The 16,602-nt window shown below is 33.2% G+C and overlaps 1 protein-coding gene across 4 annotated transcripts; it reads right to left on the bottom strand.

Moving 5' to 3' along the window:
• Positions 1–154: 154 nt before the first annotated feature.
• Positions 155–14,010, bottom strand: LOC146531302 (cytoglobin-like). 4 transcript variants are annotated; one of them, XM_085198396.1, is made up of 5 exons: positions 13,785–14,010; positions 6,562–6,633; positions 6,261–6,421; positions 5,903–6,128; positions 155–1,393 (listed from the first exon to the last, which is right to left on the bottom strand). In XM_085198396.1, the coding sequence occupies exons 3-5, from the start codon at positions 6,413–6,415 to the stop codon at positions 1,256–1,258; spliced, it is 519 nt and encodes a 172-aa protein (XP_085054522.1). In that variant the 5' UTR covers positions 6,416–6,421; positions 6,562–6,633; positions 13,785–14,010; the 3' UTR covers positions 155–1,255. The 4 variants fall into 4 exon arrangements, with proteins under 4 accessions (XP_085054522.1, XP_085054523.1, XP_085054521.1 ...); XM_085198397.1 differs by lacking the exon at positions 13,785–14,010 and adding an exon at positions 6,854–6,915; XM_085198395.1 differs by lacking the exon at positions 6,562–6,633.
• Positions 14,011–16,602: the final 2,592 nt, after the last annotated feature.

The following is a 16,602-nucleotide window of genomic DNA, read 5'->3' on the forward strand; positions in this document are numbered from 1 at the left end:
ATAGCCAAGTAGGCAGAGGGAACCTAATGTCAAAACACTGCTTTCAGTCCGAATTCAATTTTTTTTCGAAATTGAACTTAATGCTGTAGCTCTACTGGCATTTACAGTAACATTGGTTGGGTAGGAAAGAGGAAACTAAAGTACTAGCACTATATGGTCGTATGATTTTAATTTATTCGGAAAAATCATTTAGAAGGTAGCCCAATAGTTAACTACCTGCTTATTATAAATACGTAAGAATAATATGCTTTTAATATTATGTTATAATTTGATATTTAATCAGAAATATGACAATGAAACGTAAAAGGAATCACGACATTGTTTTGTATTCATACTATTTCGTAGAAAATACATAATTTGATACGAGTCCCCACTCATAATACTTTTAGTTTACTTTCATATATTTTGCTATGGCGTTCGGTACATATTCAATTTATTTATATATGTAGACCAATATATAGAAAGGGAATAATTTAAATATTAAATTATATAATTAAAAAATGGTAGCTTCACCTTTTTTCCCGTTTGCTGGGTAGGTAAAGGGAAATTAGTGTTAGGGCACTCGTCCAGTTTTCGAGACATTGCACGTTGAGAGACTAAGCTGATGACAGAAAATGAAAGTAATATTTACATAACATATTCCCCTGAGTGAGAATCGAACTCACAGCCCTTCCGTTCATAGTCAGACGCTGCTCCACTGCTCTATGATGGCTCTATTTATATTATAATCAAATTAGATTTAACTAGGATTACTGGTTAAATTTACTTAGATTTTTTTTAGTCTGTGAATTTTTTTTTATTAAATTTTATTGCTTGAGATTTGTTTCAAAAAATACAAAGATTTTTAAAAGTGTGTAAACTTAAAGTTTAGGTAGGTATATAAAAACACAAAATATATTATGTTAAAATCTATATTGATATGTTATTCTAATATTATTTAACATATGGTTGTATTTAGAAAAATTACGTAGACGTAAGCTATCAAATATTATTAACTTATTTATTTTTATTTACTCTACTTTATTAACATCGATAAAACACAAATGCTTATCAAATACTATAATAATAATGCTTTAATAATTATTAAAATAAAAAAAGTCAAAAATAAGTAAAAGAGGCCGACGCTTTAATAAATAGCAATATAATATCTTAGATATTTAATATATTTAAGTACAAATGTACTAATGACACTATTAAAAATGTCGAAAATTGTTATTTTATTATAACCATCTCAGTATACACAGTAGTTTAGGGGTTATCTCGCGTCACCCAAACATAGGGTTTCGAAGATATGCTTGTACCAGAAGTCCACGGTCTTGTCCCACGCGGTTAGTGTAGCTCCGTCCAGCTTCAAAACTTCAATGAACATCTTGACTATGACGTCTTTTAAGCCCTGTAGACAAAAATATGATATACTTAGATTATATATTTAGATATTGAATATTGGTTATTTATGATATATGTAGCTGTTACACGACGGTCGTGGGTTCAATTCACACTCGGGGGAATGAATTAATATTTATTAATATTTTCATTTATTCCTTCTGGCACCAAGGGAAAATACCGGTGTGCAGTTCCCCACTTAACATGCAATGCCTCGAAAAATTCCGCGGAAAGTGGAGAACAGAGTGTCTTAACACTAGGTTCCCTCTGCCTATCCTGCTATATGCGGGATTCAGCGTGAAGCTAATTGAATATTTATATAAAATTTCAAATGCAGTAGGTAACCCGTGCATCTTGGATAGCGTGTCAAAATACCCACGTGAAATAGAATCCGTGTTATTTTATGCTGAGATAACGTTTACGTTCACGACGAACCATGAGAATATATAAATATAATTATGTTGATCGATGTATTGAATATAGTAAAAAATTAAGTTAATATTTTTTCAAGGAGCTCAACGCCGCGCTATGCGGAAGAATTAAGCACATACAGTGTATATATAAAAAAACTGAAATTCTAAGTCTAAAAGACTCCAATCGCTAGAACTTTCAACGCGATGATTGTGGGTTCGATTTGAACTCAAGAAAATTAAATATTTAATATTTTCATTTCCTCACTTTAGTAACGAGGCAAAGCGCATAGCTGATTTACGCAACACAACACCATACCATTCTTCTACAATTCGGTGGAAAGTAGAGAACGGAAGTGGCTTAATGGGAACGCAGTACCTTATCATAGGTTGCCAGGTACCCTCTACCTACTCTGCTATGTACCGAATATAGAAAGCTAAAAAAAAACAATTCCAATAGAAAATTACAATACAACGAGTTATATTTCGTTTAATTGGACGCGACACCTTTGTCCATACATCCTGTTCTCGCAAACATCGTTAGTCGCGATAGTTCAAGTATTTGCTTTTCCAATATACAAAAAAAAGGTTCCTATGTAGGTTCCGCTCTAATTAATTGGTGTTTTATGTGCTATTTCATTAATGAAATTAGAAGTAGGTAGTTGAAAAAATTGTGTTGGTACTTGTTGATTCATTTTAATATGTTATAATACTCGTATATAGGTAATTACAATTTGAGTGGGTAAAGTTTAGAAATATCTTTATTTTTCGTTCTTTTTTCTTTTTGTTTATATTTTTTGCCATTTTAAAATGTTTTTATGTAGAATTTAAATTTATTTTGTAATGAGCAAGCGACAGAACTCTACCATTCCATTCCATACACCAATCTTTTTTAATTTTTAAAATATCATCTTATAAGCTTTAAAAAATATATTAGATTTCTTCATTAGAGTCTCTATATATTCGGATTTCTTATTTGAAGAGAACTAAAGAAACCAACGCTTGGTGGACGGCGATAACAAAACAGAATTCATCTACTGAGATTAAAACAACTTTATAAATATATTTTTTCTCAACACATTCGAATTCACAACTACCGTCTTTCAATAACACTACTTAATCACTATGGCTTCATAATATCCGTTGACTCTAATACATTTTAAATAAGACCAGAGAGAGAGCAACAAAAGAAAATAATTTTACAAACGAGAAATTCCTGTCACGTTTAAAATGACAGCGTAGCAGGTGAGGAAACGTAATTCCTCTACCGCCATTCCGCCTTCGCCGTTATTCCCTGGAAATGGAATTGCTCAAATAAAGTTATTTATGTTTTCAAAGTGTTACATAACCAACGTCTGGAGGTCTGAGGTGTAATTTTGTTGTAATTTCTTTGTTATACTTTTTTTGTGTGTATAGATTCTAAATGAATTCTTAATTCTAAATGAATTCTATTATATATTGAATTCTAATTGAGGCCAGTCGTGGCGTATGAGCACAACCATGCTAATGTAAACGTGACAGGTTGTGGGTTCGATTCCCTAATTGGAGAAAATGAAATATTTAATATTTTCATTTCCTCGTTCCGATAAGGAGGCTAACGCGGCGATGAGTTCTGCTACAACGAGCAATGCTTCCAAAATTTGGCAGAAAGTGAAGGGAGGACGGAGTGTCTAAGCACTAGGCATTCTATCTTACAAAAATCATAAAAAAGACCAAAATCTATATATATATATTTAACAAGACTTTTCACATTACAAATCGCAAATATTATAAAAAGAATTTAGTTATTAAAGTAAGAAACAACTTTAATGCATATAAAATGTCCATTTTAGTTACAAATTTACCTACATAAAGGTAAGTACGGGAATAGTTTTGTAAAATACAAACGCTTTTTGAACTATTATATTATTCTTTAGTAAATTATTTTAAAGAGTTTTCAAGTTCTGGTTTTAATTGTGAAAATACTCGTACAATCAAAATTAAGTTTTACGATTGTAGTTTTGACTTCTATAGTGAAAACACAAAAATAATTACACAATTACTTTTCTCTTTTTTAGGGTTGCGTATATAAAAGGCAAAAGGTGACCCTATTACAAAAAAAACAAATAAATAAATAAAACAGATAGAAAAGTACTAAAAAACAGAATAAAATAAATATTTAAGTGAGCTCCAATACAAGAGACGCGATTATTTGCCGCTTATAGTTAAATGGTACGGAACTCTTAGTGTGCGAGTCCGACTTGAACATGGCCGTTTCTTTAGATCCACGATTTAGCCTCAGATTTAGCCTTATATATAGCCATAGATAGACTTAGTTTCCGTTACAGTTACTGATCTTTGATTTTCGTCCGAATTTGAAACATTGCTGAGCCTTAACTCGTGAGTTAAGGCTCAGCAATGTTTCAAATTCTACCTTATTCATCAGAATGTATTCGTCAAACAGGAATCGAACCAATGACCATGTTGTTTACAATTAGATGCTATTACCACTGTACCAAGATGGCATATGTATAAATAATTCAAGTAATATTATGAATTAAAATAATATAGTGCACTCCGTTCATGATATCGTCTTTAATATATTTATATAAATATATTTGTTGATGTTTGTAGATATATAAAATATATATGCTTGCCTATTATAATTATTAATGTGACTAATTGACGAATGAATTTTCATTAAGCTATTAATATTAATCTAATTCCTCGTATAGCGCTACACACTTACGTTTAATAGTAAGGAAATTGATATGAGTAGTTTAATTTGCACCAAGTACACGTTAATTATCTACTAGATAGTATAATTTAATAACTAGATTTAAATTAGGAGAGAGTGATGTAAAGAGAAAGAGAATAGTGAAAAATCACTTTGGTTGACATTTCGTTTATTTTTGTGAATGATTTCGATTTTAACACCTCATGGCATTCGTGGCGTGTGACTGTATATGCGACAGGTTATGGGTTAGATTCCCACTCGAGTGAATGAATTATTTAGTGTTTTCATATCTTCCCTCTGGTAATAAGGCGGAGCGGCGTTAAGTTCCGCTTTGTTTATATATGTATTTGACGAGTGGGAAAACCTATCATCTTTTTTTTAGGTGAACCGAGGAAAACCATAGGTTTAATAATGACATTCCACCAAGTGGGATTTGCCGTCCGACATATTTACTAATATCATTATAGCTTGTTTACATATAATAAAACTAGCGGACGCGCGCAGCTTCGCTTGCGTAATTAGGGGTGAATTCTAATAAACCACGAAACATGTGTTCAATGAAATATTTTTAAGAGTCTAAATTTCAAATTTTATAAAAATCGGTGGCGTTTTAAAGATTTTTCCATACAAACTTTCAACCCCTTATTTGCACCCTTAGGGGGAGAATTCTAGAAAACGCTGAAACACTTGTTCAATTAAATACTTTTAAAAATCTAAATTTAAAATTTTATAAAAATCGGTGCCGATTTAATTTTTTTTCCATACAAACTTTGAACCCCTATTTCACCCCTTTAGGGTTAAAATTTTTCAAAATCCCTTCTTAGTGGATGTCCAGATTGCGAAACTAAACATGTGTCCAGATTTCACGTTTCTACGCACAGCGGTTACGGCTGTGCGTGCGTAAGCTGAGGTAAGCCTCAGTCAGTGAGGACAAGTCCTTTAATATATATAGATTATAACTTATCGCCGTCTGTGCTTTGAAGATATAATAAAGATAGAATAAAGAAACCATTATTGGCTGTAATTATTATTGTTTTGGAACTCAAAACAAAGAGTTTTTGTCTGTTTGTGCACTTTAATCACAGAAACGGTTTAACTGATTTGTATGCAGTTTTCACTATTATATTAGCAAACATTCTTTTACATATAGTCTTTATTTTATCTCAATCGATTCATAAATTTAAAAAAATATATCAATTTAAAGTACTTTTTTTGCTCGACAAAATTTCTACAATTTTTTTATTAAATTGGTTGCAACTTTCGTTTTTAATAATAATGTTAATAAAACTTTAATTCAAGCGAGTGAATCCACGAGGGACTCGCTAGTATTGAAATAAAAAAAAATAAAGTCGCCAACTTAGCTTTCTCACAAAAAAGTATAACTACCACTTACATAGAAATGTTCTCTCTGTATCTTCCTTCTCCCGTGCGATTCACCAAGTTTGTTCATCATAGCAGCGACTACATCCGGCTCGTTCAGGTTGGTCACCGCCAGGTCGATGGAACCCATTAGATTTATAACGTGTGCTTTAAACTGTGGGTTCTGGGAGTATTCCTCTTCTGAACATTTACGGATCATTTTGAAGAATTCCTTCGTTTCTGGATATGCTTGGAATAGCCTGTGTTAGTAGAATAAATTGGTGTGAATTAAAAGAATCAGTTAACAGGGTGTCCTAACATTACTGCCTACCCTGCCATATGCGGTGAATTACTAAAAAAAAATTATGAACAAATTTCCTCTAAAATGTTACCTTCTCAATAGCTCGGTGCCATTAGTGACGCTGCTAGCGTACACCGGTGCCCAGGACTGCTGCACTGCGTACACTTCCCGTCTGCTCAGGCCAGTTTTGGGGTTCACCGCGTCCGGGTCCCCTCCCCACCACAGGTAGCTCAGCCAGCTACCCATCGTTACCTGACAAAGGGAATCATATTGAAAATAAATTATTCGAGAATGTAGGGAAAAATAAGTTCCTTGAGGCATTACGTGTTGAGGCTCTGGCTTTTGCCTTGTAATAACTTAAAATATTATTCTAATTTAGATATAATACATACATTAATCACTTTTCACAGGAATTACAACGTTTTTTTTACAATCCCATTATTGTATCGTTTCCAAAATTTAGTCTGAAATTGTAAAAACATATATCAAACTCTTTTAATTCAATATAAAAATTAAATCGTTACTGGACTGGTTTATAAGAGGGGCGGGTTCAATTCTCCCTTCAATTTTTATAGATTTTCTAAAATATTTTTCCAATCTCATCGTGGATTTCTTTTTTAAAAATGTGAAAAAAAAAAAACTATTTTATACTATCTCTTTAGTTCTTACAGCACTTCCAATTACCTTTTGTCCAATTTTCACTCTTTTCAAAACAATAAAAGCGGAGAGCAACACGAACGTGGAGCACAAATAGAAATAAAGCATACTTAAACTATATACTGTTCTAAACACAAGAAGAGACTGAACCATGTTGAAACAAGTTAGGCTTTTTGTAATTATCCTTATCTAAGTCAGTCATGCGGCTGACTGACAGTGTGCTTGGCAAATATTAATTTGGAAAGCGATCTCATTTAGTTATTTAATAGAACAAATATTTTACACTGATAGCGGATGTTCTGCGAAGGAAAACCTGTTTATTATTTGAATTATATAGAATTTGGTTTTATGGGAAATGGTAGTGAAAATAATAGTTTATGTATAATATTATATATTATTCTACTCCTCTTCCTCCCCCTCCTTCCTTCCTAGTAATCGAGGAAAATGGAATATTCAATATTTTCATTTAATTTCTGGTAATAAGACAAAGAGAGATAAAGATCTGGGTCAAGTTCCGCCACCCAAAGTGGGGAACGGAGCATCTTAACACTAGGTTCCCTCTGCCTACCCTGCTGTATGTGGGATTTAATTATTCTTACTTCCTCCCCAAAGACAGTTGATTTTGATCACCATGTTAGATACCTACATATATGTTGATTTATTTATTTAACGGATTTTTTCCAAATATTTAACGAAATAGATATTAATTTGCTATTTGATAACAGTTGTTTAAAGTGTAACATACACATCCACGTGCTTTTTATCTCATTTACTTTTAATTGTTATCTTTGCTTAAATTTTTAATTGAATTTGAAAATCTTTTAAGTAACTTTTAAACAAATGTCATTATTCGATAATTATCAGAGAAGGAGTGTTTATACTATTTTAAAAGAACCTAGGGTCAAGAACAGAGTGGTCGTTCTCCATTTCCTCCGCCATATATTATTGTGCTTAATGATAGTATATTATACTCAAATTATTCATTTCCCCTGGACGTCGAACCTACAACCATCATAGGCTGTAAAATACCTTATCTGTGTATTTACTAACAAATTAATAATCTTATTTATTATCATTTACAAACAAATTTAAGTTTTTAATACTTAATATTTGGCGTTTAAACAAACTCTTCCACCTGTTTGTTGAGTCAATACAGCTACCTGCTACAGTCACATGAGTTTAGCGACCTACGTAATCTATAGTTAACATAGTGACTAATAGTTTCACGCTTTATCCCGCACACAGCAGGGTTGGCAGAGGGAACCTAGTGTTAAGACACTCCGTTAAGTTTGTAAACTTTTGCACGTTGTACTTCCCTACAATCCTGAAATTGGTACGGAACCCTCGATGGGCGAGTCGGATTCGCACTTAACTGATTATTATATTAGGTAGAACCCAGTTGGTTACGGAACTTCTCCATATAAGTAAGTTTAGAACAACATGCGTGGGCGGGCCCAATTAGATATATTGCAGGTATACGTTAAATGTCAACTATAAGAGGTAGGATATCCGTTATCTACTATTGCTGTAGAATTAACTTTAACCAGAACGAAGAAATGAAAATATTAATATAATAAAATTGATTCCCCCGAGTGGGAATCAAACCTACCACATTTCGTCGCTCTGATGTCGATGCAAAACGCGGCGTTAAGTTCTGCCACTTAACACAGAATGCCTGTCTCATCGTCATCACTAAGCTATCCTACCGTGTCTACCCTGTAGTGATTACCCTGCTACATGGGGGATACAGAGTGAAGCTGAAAAAAAAATGAAGAAAATATCTTTGACATCCTTAAACCAATATGATGACAAAAATATTTGCATATTATTAGATCAGTTAGAGGTTTTCTAATAATTAGTATAACGAGACTAAAAATAAAAATTCATTTTATTCCCACTCACTCAAATTACTTATTTTTTTTTCGCTAATTATCATAATTTATTATTTTTGTGCTATTTTTTATATATTGTTATACTTACAATAGGTGGATTGTTACATAAGTTATTAATATATATAAACCGCTCTCAAGTCTGAGATCGATCTTGAGATGAAAGTTTTGAAAGAAGAAATGAGGTTTCATACAATCAATCATTATATCTGTGGATAACTAATCACTGTGCAGGATAGGCAGAGAAAATGAATGTCAAGTTACTCTTTCTTTCACTTTTCCTCAAAATTCGAGATATTACATGTTGGGTGACAAAACTCAACTTCGCGCTTTCTCTTGCCAGAGCAGGCAAATAAAAACAAATTCCCCCGATTGGGAATCGAACCCACAAACATTACATTTACAGTCAAACGCTATACAATTGCGCCATGAACGGCCTCGAATAACAATCTATTCATAGGTTATTTAATTCAAAATTAGGAAAATCCACGAAACTCTACACCGATAATTAAAACTACAATGAAATGTAAAAACAAACATGTTAACTGAAAATTTGGATTTTGTCCAACAGATGAAGTTAGCAGAGCATAACGTTGTTAAACTACTCTAATATTGTTAACAGAAAAGATTTACTCTTTATCTATATATATAAAATCGAAAGGTCACTCACTGATCACGAAATCTCAGAAACTACATGTGCTAGGAGTCTGAAATTTTGCATAGGAGTTGCTTATAGGACGTAGGTGCTCGCTAAGATGGGAATTTCAAATATTCGACTTCTAAGGGGTTGTTTTTGGGGTTAAAGTTTGTATGAAACTTCGTTACTAATGACATTTGTCTTTGTCATTCGTTACTAAATGCTAGGAGTCACAAATTTTGCATAGACGTCACTAGGACGTAGCCATGGAGACAGAAATTAATAATAATATGACGCGCGAATATAAACACAGTTCACGCGGGTGAAACCGCGAGCGGGCCGCTAGTTATCTCATATAGGGTATATAAAATATATAATATTTTTTTTTACATATACAAGTAAAACTAAAAGTCACTCGTAGCGCAGTGGTACAAGCGTGCGGCTGTAAACGCAACGACGTGTTCAATTCAGGTTTATTTAACTTCATTACTGCTTTACCCTGTAAAAAGCAGCGTAGGCAGAGAGAACCTCATCTTCACAAGACCCCGTTCTACGGTTTCCATCAAAATCGAAACAACGCATGAATTGCGGAAATTAGAAATGAAAATAAGCCATCCTTCCCAATGAAAATCCTAATCGAGCCCACGATCACCGCGTTCACAGTCAAATGCAGTTCCACTGCGTCACCATGGCCTCTTAAAACAATAAGTTATGGAACTAATACAAACCGGAATCCTTTTATAATATTTATTTACTTCCATTACATAGTAATTTGGTAGTAAATCTTGAAATATTGTAAAAGAATTTACTTGGCTTTCTTCACCATGTTGGATATATTCCAACAACTTTATTAAACTTCAAACTATTAACAATGTCAATAGTATGGAAGCCAAAAATTTCCGTAACCCTATTGTATTTATTTTGGAATCGATCCCAATTTAATAAGCCGGATGTAACCTAAGAAAATATATAATACTAGCGGCCCTCTCGCGGTTTCACCCGCGTGAACTATGTTATTATTAATTTCTGTCTCCATGACTACGTCCTAGTGACGTCTATGCAAAATTTGAGACTCCTAGCATTTGTAGTAACGAAGTTTCATACAAACTTTCGACCCCAAAAACAACCCCTTAGAAATCGAATATTGCAAATTCCCGTCTTAGTGAGCACCTACGTCCTATAAGTAACTCCTATGCAAAATTTGAGATTCCTAGCACATGTAGTTTCTGAGATTTCGTGATGAGTGAGTGACCTTTCGATTTTATATATATAGATTAAGAAAGTTGATATATTAAGCAATTAATAAAAACAAGAAATATATAAGAAATAACTTAGCATTTTGTGATTTTGAACCATTTTTAACTTTATTTTTATATATACCAGTTAAATATTGCGGTATTTGAAAATATATCGCTCGATTTCATAATAACAAAGCTAAAATATTTTTTTAGCCTAATAGTTCGAAAGCACGACCTATGGTGAAAGCTTTCTCTAATTTCATAAAAATTCTCTAACATGTTTATTGAGGCTTGTGACGCAGGGCTACAAGTGTAACTGAAAACAACCGGTTGTGGGTTCGATCCTCACTCGAGGAAATTTAATATTCTCTACTTTTGAGGCAAAGCGCGGCGTTGAGTTACGTTGAGCCTCCAGAATTCGGGGGAAAATTGGTAACGGGTAAATTAAAACCAGGTTGCCTTTGCCTACTCTGCTGTGTTCGGAATAAAGCGTGAGAACATGTTTATTTAATTTCTATGGAATACAAATTGAAAACCATTAAAAATTTCCGTAAAAGTGCATGTGGGTGGGTGTAATGCTTTACGTAGGCGGTTCAGATAAGCTTGTTATAACACGTTTCTAAAAGGGCAAGTGTGGGAAGTGTACCACCTATAGTGATTCATTATTCCTTTTTTCTTTATTTTCGGATTTTGGATTAGGTCGCTGTTATAATAGGTGCAGTAAAATCTATGTACATAGTGTTTATTTTAAACCTTAGAGAAAGATAAATCAGTTTTTTTAGTAAAAAACATGTAAAATACTCTAGTGAGTGATCAATTATTTTTCTTTTCCGTAAAATCTGCCATTGTAGGGTTAAACGCCGGAACTCAACTTTTGTCCCACCTGATGTCTCTGTAATATGGCACCAGTAAAATTAAGGCCAGCATACCCAATACCGCTATTGTGAAATAATGACTTTAATATGAAAAGCATACCCACAGGGTTTGGTTCGAGGCTCCTCTGTGACTGTAAACACGACAGGTGGGTTCGATCGAGTGGGAAGTGGGAACTTGAGGATATTAAATATTTCCTCGTTTTGGTAACAAAGAAAAGCGCGGCCTTAATTTTCGCCTTTTTTAATGGGAACGCAGTGTTTTAATATTAGATTTCTAGATTTCCTCTGCCTGCTTTGCTATGTGCGGGAAAGCGTAAAACTAAGAAAAGAAACTAATATCATGTTTTACTTTATTCTTTAAAGTAAACTGTATCGTTCTGCCTATTTTAGCAATTATCTTTTGGTAGACTAGTCTTAAAAAAATCTTAGAGAAGACCAAATATTATAAAAAGACCAAGTATTATAATTATAATATACTAATGAGGCCAGTCAGACAGGTTGTGGATTCGATTCCCACTTGGCAATGAGACAAAGAGAGGCATTTAGACAAAAAGTAGAGTACGGAAATGTCTAGGTTCCCAGATCCCTCTGCCTACCCTGCTATGTGCGGGATACAGCGTGAAACTGAAAAAAAAATAATATATATATATATATTCTAATTATAAGACTTCCAAGAGGCGCTTCACTTAATTTTTTACACAAAATTTTAATATTATAAGTTCTAATTTCTCAATTTCTAATTTCTAAACGTCTAATATTTTCCGGGCAAGTTTTCGTGTTTGCGAATGCTAAACCTTACTTCCTCATAAAGGTTTATGGGGTCAGTATGTAGGTCAAGTTCGTTTTTGCGGGTGGTTTATACGCTACCTACGTCGGCGAGTACCTACTTGCGGCTTATACTAACGACCTTTACCTCGACAGCGTGTATGGAAATATGTCGTGAAGTGTGTGTGTCTTTGCGGGTAGTTGTGATTGTTTTTGAATATTAAATTACTTTATAGATACATATTAAATATATATAATACAATAATTATTTTTAATTTTTTTTATTGTTAGGGTTCCGTACCCAAAAGGTAGAACGAGATTCAATTACTAAGATTCCGTTGTCCGTCTGTCACCAGTTCGTATCTCATGCACGGTAATAGACAGTAAAAATATTCATAGATGAACTCTGCCCACGTGTTCCATACCATTATCTACAAAAATTGAAAAAGGAATACGTTTGTGGTATGGGAGCCCCATTTTATCTTATTCCTTTTCTGTTTTTTATAATTTCCGTGTACTAGTAACAGAAATATATCATCTGTGAAAATTTCAACTATTTAACTATGACGGTTTACGAGATATAGTCTGTTGACAAACAGACAGACAAGAAACCGATTTATTCTTTGCGTGGGAACCCTAAAAACAAAATAAAATAGATATTTAAGGGGATTATATGGGAGCCCCATATAGCCGACATGATTCCTTTGCTGTTTTTATAGTTAGTGGTACGGAACCCTTCGTGCCGTTCTCAGTCCGACTCCCACTTGCTTGTAGTTTTTTTACATACGTAATAATATATGTTTAATAGTATACGCGTAATATAAATAAATTAAGTAAACAAATCAGCTTCACGATTTATTCTGCTTACAGGGTAGATAGAGAGACCGTAGAGTTATGACACTACGTTAATGAGTGACAGTATTCAAAATATATTTAATTTCATTGGTACGTAATGCAAAGTAACTAAATAACTAATTATATTTATATTTAGATGCATATTGGAGTTGCCAGTAAAGCTATAATAAACCTAGGCTGATTGAATATTGCAATCGGCGTTTGCGATTTGACACAGATTGAACGTTATCAAGGCATATAATTGATTTCATTTTATGTATACACTAGTTAAATATAGGAAATATTATTACAAAATTTTATTGTAATTTTCTTTAAAATATTTTGTTAAAAAAATCATAATATAAATTTTTTTATTATATTAAAATTATTATACAATATTTAAAAATTAATTATAAACTAAATTACTATTAAAATAATACATTTTTTGTTCGTTTAAGTTGTGTTTAACACAATTTTATTACAACCAAATTTAAACGTATACATTTTTGTATTAATAAAGTATTAGTTAACTCGTTTCTCTGCTTAGTTAATCGATTAATTAATAATCGATTAGTTAATCGAGGCAAAGCGCAGCGTTGAGTTCTGCCACTCAACACGCAATGCCTCCGAAATTCCGCGGAAAGTGGAGAACACAATGACTTAACACTAGGTTCCCTCTGTCTATGTTTATAGCGCTATTAAAAAAGCAATGTAACTTACCTTTGCATATGATTCGCTTATAGTAGCTTATTTAGCTGAACGACACCTACAGTTCTGTAGAACGCACATTGTAACACCGAAACAAAATTATTAATTATTTATTCCATGATTTTTAGTTATTTATTAATGATTTTTAATAAAGTTTTTAATAGCGTGACATGTGTACAATCAATTTGTATGGGCAAACGTCATTTCAGCACGAGAGTCTCTTGGATACTGGTTAACTTTCTGTTTTCAGTTGTTTACTACGCCCCGCCCGCCCTCCGGGCCACGCCGTAGGGCGAGTTTTGTCTAATATGAGTTTGCCGGTCTATGTAGTTTATTAGTCTACCTGATACAGCCTTAGGCGTTCACGTAATTTGTAGGTAAAGCTAGTTTTACTATTATTTTGTTTTTATTTCTTATTAGATTTTCTTATTTTCTTATTATGTTGAAGCTTAGTCCATTTGATGTTTTAGTTATTTTTATTTTATTAATAAATGTTTCTTTATTTCTTTATAAAAATTGGATAGGCACCATTCGCAAAATTGAGAATAAAAATTAAGAAAATTGAGGTAAAAAACCATAATACAGAAATAATTACATTTTAATATCATATTTGATTTCCTTTGGGGGTTCTGGGGGCTAGACCTAGACCTGTTCGTGTAAAGTGATTTTTTAAAATTTTACATGATAAATTAGTTAATAGAAAATTTCAGGGATGGGCACAAGACTATTCTGGGGTGGGCATATCCCATCAGGCCATCCATTCTTATTCCAACGCTTATTGATTATAATTTAAAAATATCACAAGATGTTTGTATTGTACGGTAATTTATTTAAACCAGTTTCAAAATTATTCTCAGAAAAATACCTTCATTAATAAATGTTTGTTTGTTTGGTCTCGCTTGCAGCTAAATATATCTGACCGCAAACCGCATTCTCGAGACACTTTCAATAACTGCTTACAATTCAATTCAATGTTATTTTTTATATAATTATACCTGTTTGAAGAATAACGATAGTAGGCAGGCAGTGCCATCTTTCATATATTTGAATGTGAACTATTATATTTATGTATATTAATGTCATTGAAACACTAAAACTACTGAACCGATAATCGTAAAACTTTGCACACATATTCATAAAGGTATTAGAAACAGCATAGGATTTATATTAAAAGAATATTATAGAAGATAATATAAAAACAAATTTAAGCGAGAGAAGCCACGTTTCTCGGTCTCTAGTATGTAATAATTCAAATCATTAACATTCCCAACAAATCGGTAATAAAAACTAAATTATCTATCGTTGTACTATGCACCTCATAATGCAAGGGACACGTGAACACCATATTTATTATAGAAAACTAGTTGCAAGGGGGCCTGGAAGGTTGCAAATAATTACGTTCATAAAAGGCCCCCACGCTGTCCTCTTAAGAACTTGCATTAAGGTGCAGCATAAAATCAAATGACATTTTGACGTTATAAGGCATATAGTAACGCAGTATAGCGCAGTATAATATTCTAGGAGCGAAACGACAGGCCTTAATTGGTTAATCGATGATAAATATCAATAACTATCCATTGTTCTATTATTATGTGTTAAATACGAATCCTAAGTTGAATATTGATAACTCATAGTTGATTCTGGAGGTGTGATAGGAAATAGAGAATAGGCTTTAGTGTTTCGAGTGACTGCCAGTATCGCGATTAATTGGAAGATTAAGAAACTGGACATCTGCAGAGCGAGACGGTACTTCACACCAAAAAACAGATTGCCCCTGTAAAGGGCCCAGGTTTGGCCTCATATGGAGTACTGTTCTCTTCTCTGGGCTGGTGCTCCAGTATCGGCTAACCATTTAATCGTATACAACGTAGAGCCATACGAATTGTTGGGGATCCAATGATGAAAGGCTTGATTTATAATGGGGAGTGTTCTGAGGAACTGTGACCTGTTACCGGCCGCAGAATTTTCTATCCGCAAGATACCAGAGCGAAAAAGTTAAAATTTAAATTTAATTAAATATTTAATTTCCTCGAGTGGGGGTCGAACTCAAAACCAGTCGATTTTATAGTCACACTTTGTGCCCCTGTGCCACGAGTGGCCTCAAGAAAAAACATAAGTAGTACAAATGAAAATATGCATAAAAATTGGGCATATTAGCAATTTAAGGATTCTTATCACGTGTTTACAAGACGCGATGTGCGTGTTACTAATTTCTGTAGGTAGAAATGTAATTCAGGTTCTGAAAGAATGTGGCTTTATAATTATATCATAGTTTTTTGACTTCATGCTGTATCCCGTACGTTGCAGGGTAGGCAGAGGGAACCTGGGAATCCGTTTGCAGTAAGACGCATTTATCTCTACTTTCGCAGAACTCTGGAGACAGTGTTTGCGTCGCCTCGTTAACAGAGCGAGGAAATGAAAATATTAAATTATTCATTTTCTCGAGTGAGAATTGAACCCACAACCTGTGGCGTTTACTGTCGCGGTTATGCCCTCAATTATATTACATGTTTTATCTAAGCGAAAATGCTTAAGTTCATATAACATTTAATTTAAATATGTACTACGAAAAGAAAATCAGAGACATTTTCTTTTAGCCTTAAAGAATTTACCTGAAATCTGTAAAAACTTTCACAAAATATACAAGTAAAGTTTATCGTGGATCGATGGAGTGTCCCATAGACAAACTCTCATCTTTTATGCATGTCGGCATGGAACGGATTTTAAGTCAAGGCTAGGCTGTATTGCTTCTTTGAGAACACTTTGTCTTTGACAAATTTACATTAAATTTACATTTATAAATGTTATTTACTTCTGGATTTCCTTTTTT

The sequence above is a fragment of the Heliconius melpomene genome, chromosome 15 (genome assembly GCF_056956725.1).
Source record: "Heliconius melpomene rosina isolate 202511_hmr_F chromosome 15, ASM5695672v1, whole genome shotgun sequence".
Taxonomy (NCBI): Eukaryota; Metazoa; Arthropoda; class Insecta; order Lepidoptera; family Nymphalidae; genus Heliconius; species Heliconius melpomene.

What these genes read in the sequence shown, in the direction of transcription:
- LOC146531302 (XM_085198394.1), bottom strand. Translation starts at nt 6,979, where the DNA reads ATGGTTCAGTCTCTTCTTGTGTTTAGAACAGTATATAGTTTAAGTATG. An exon ending in GAGTGAAAATTGGACAAAAG is followed by an intron (nt 6,422 to 6,853) that starts GTAATTGGAAGT and finishes TCCCTTTGTCAG; the next exon opens with GTAACGATGGGTAGCTGGCT. An exon ending in TACAGAGAGAACATTTCTAT is followed by an intron (nt 1,394 to 5,902) that starts GTAAGTGGTAGT and finishes TTTTGTCTACAG; the next exon opens with GGCTTAAAAGACGTCATAGT.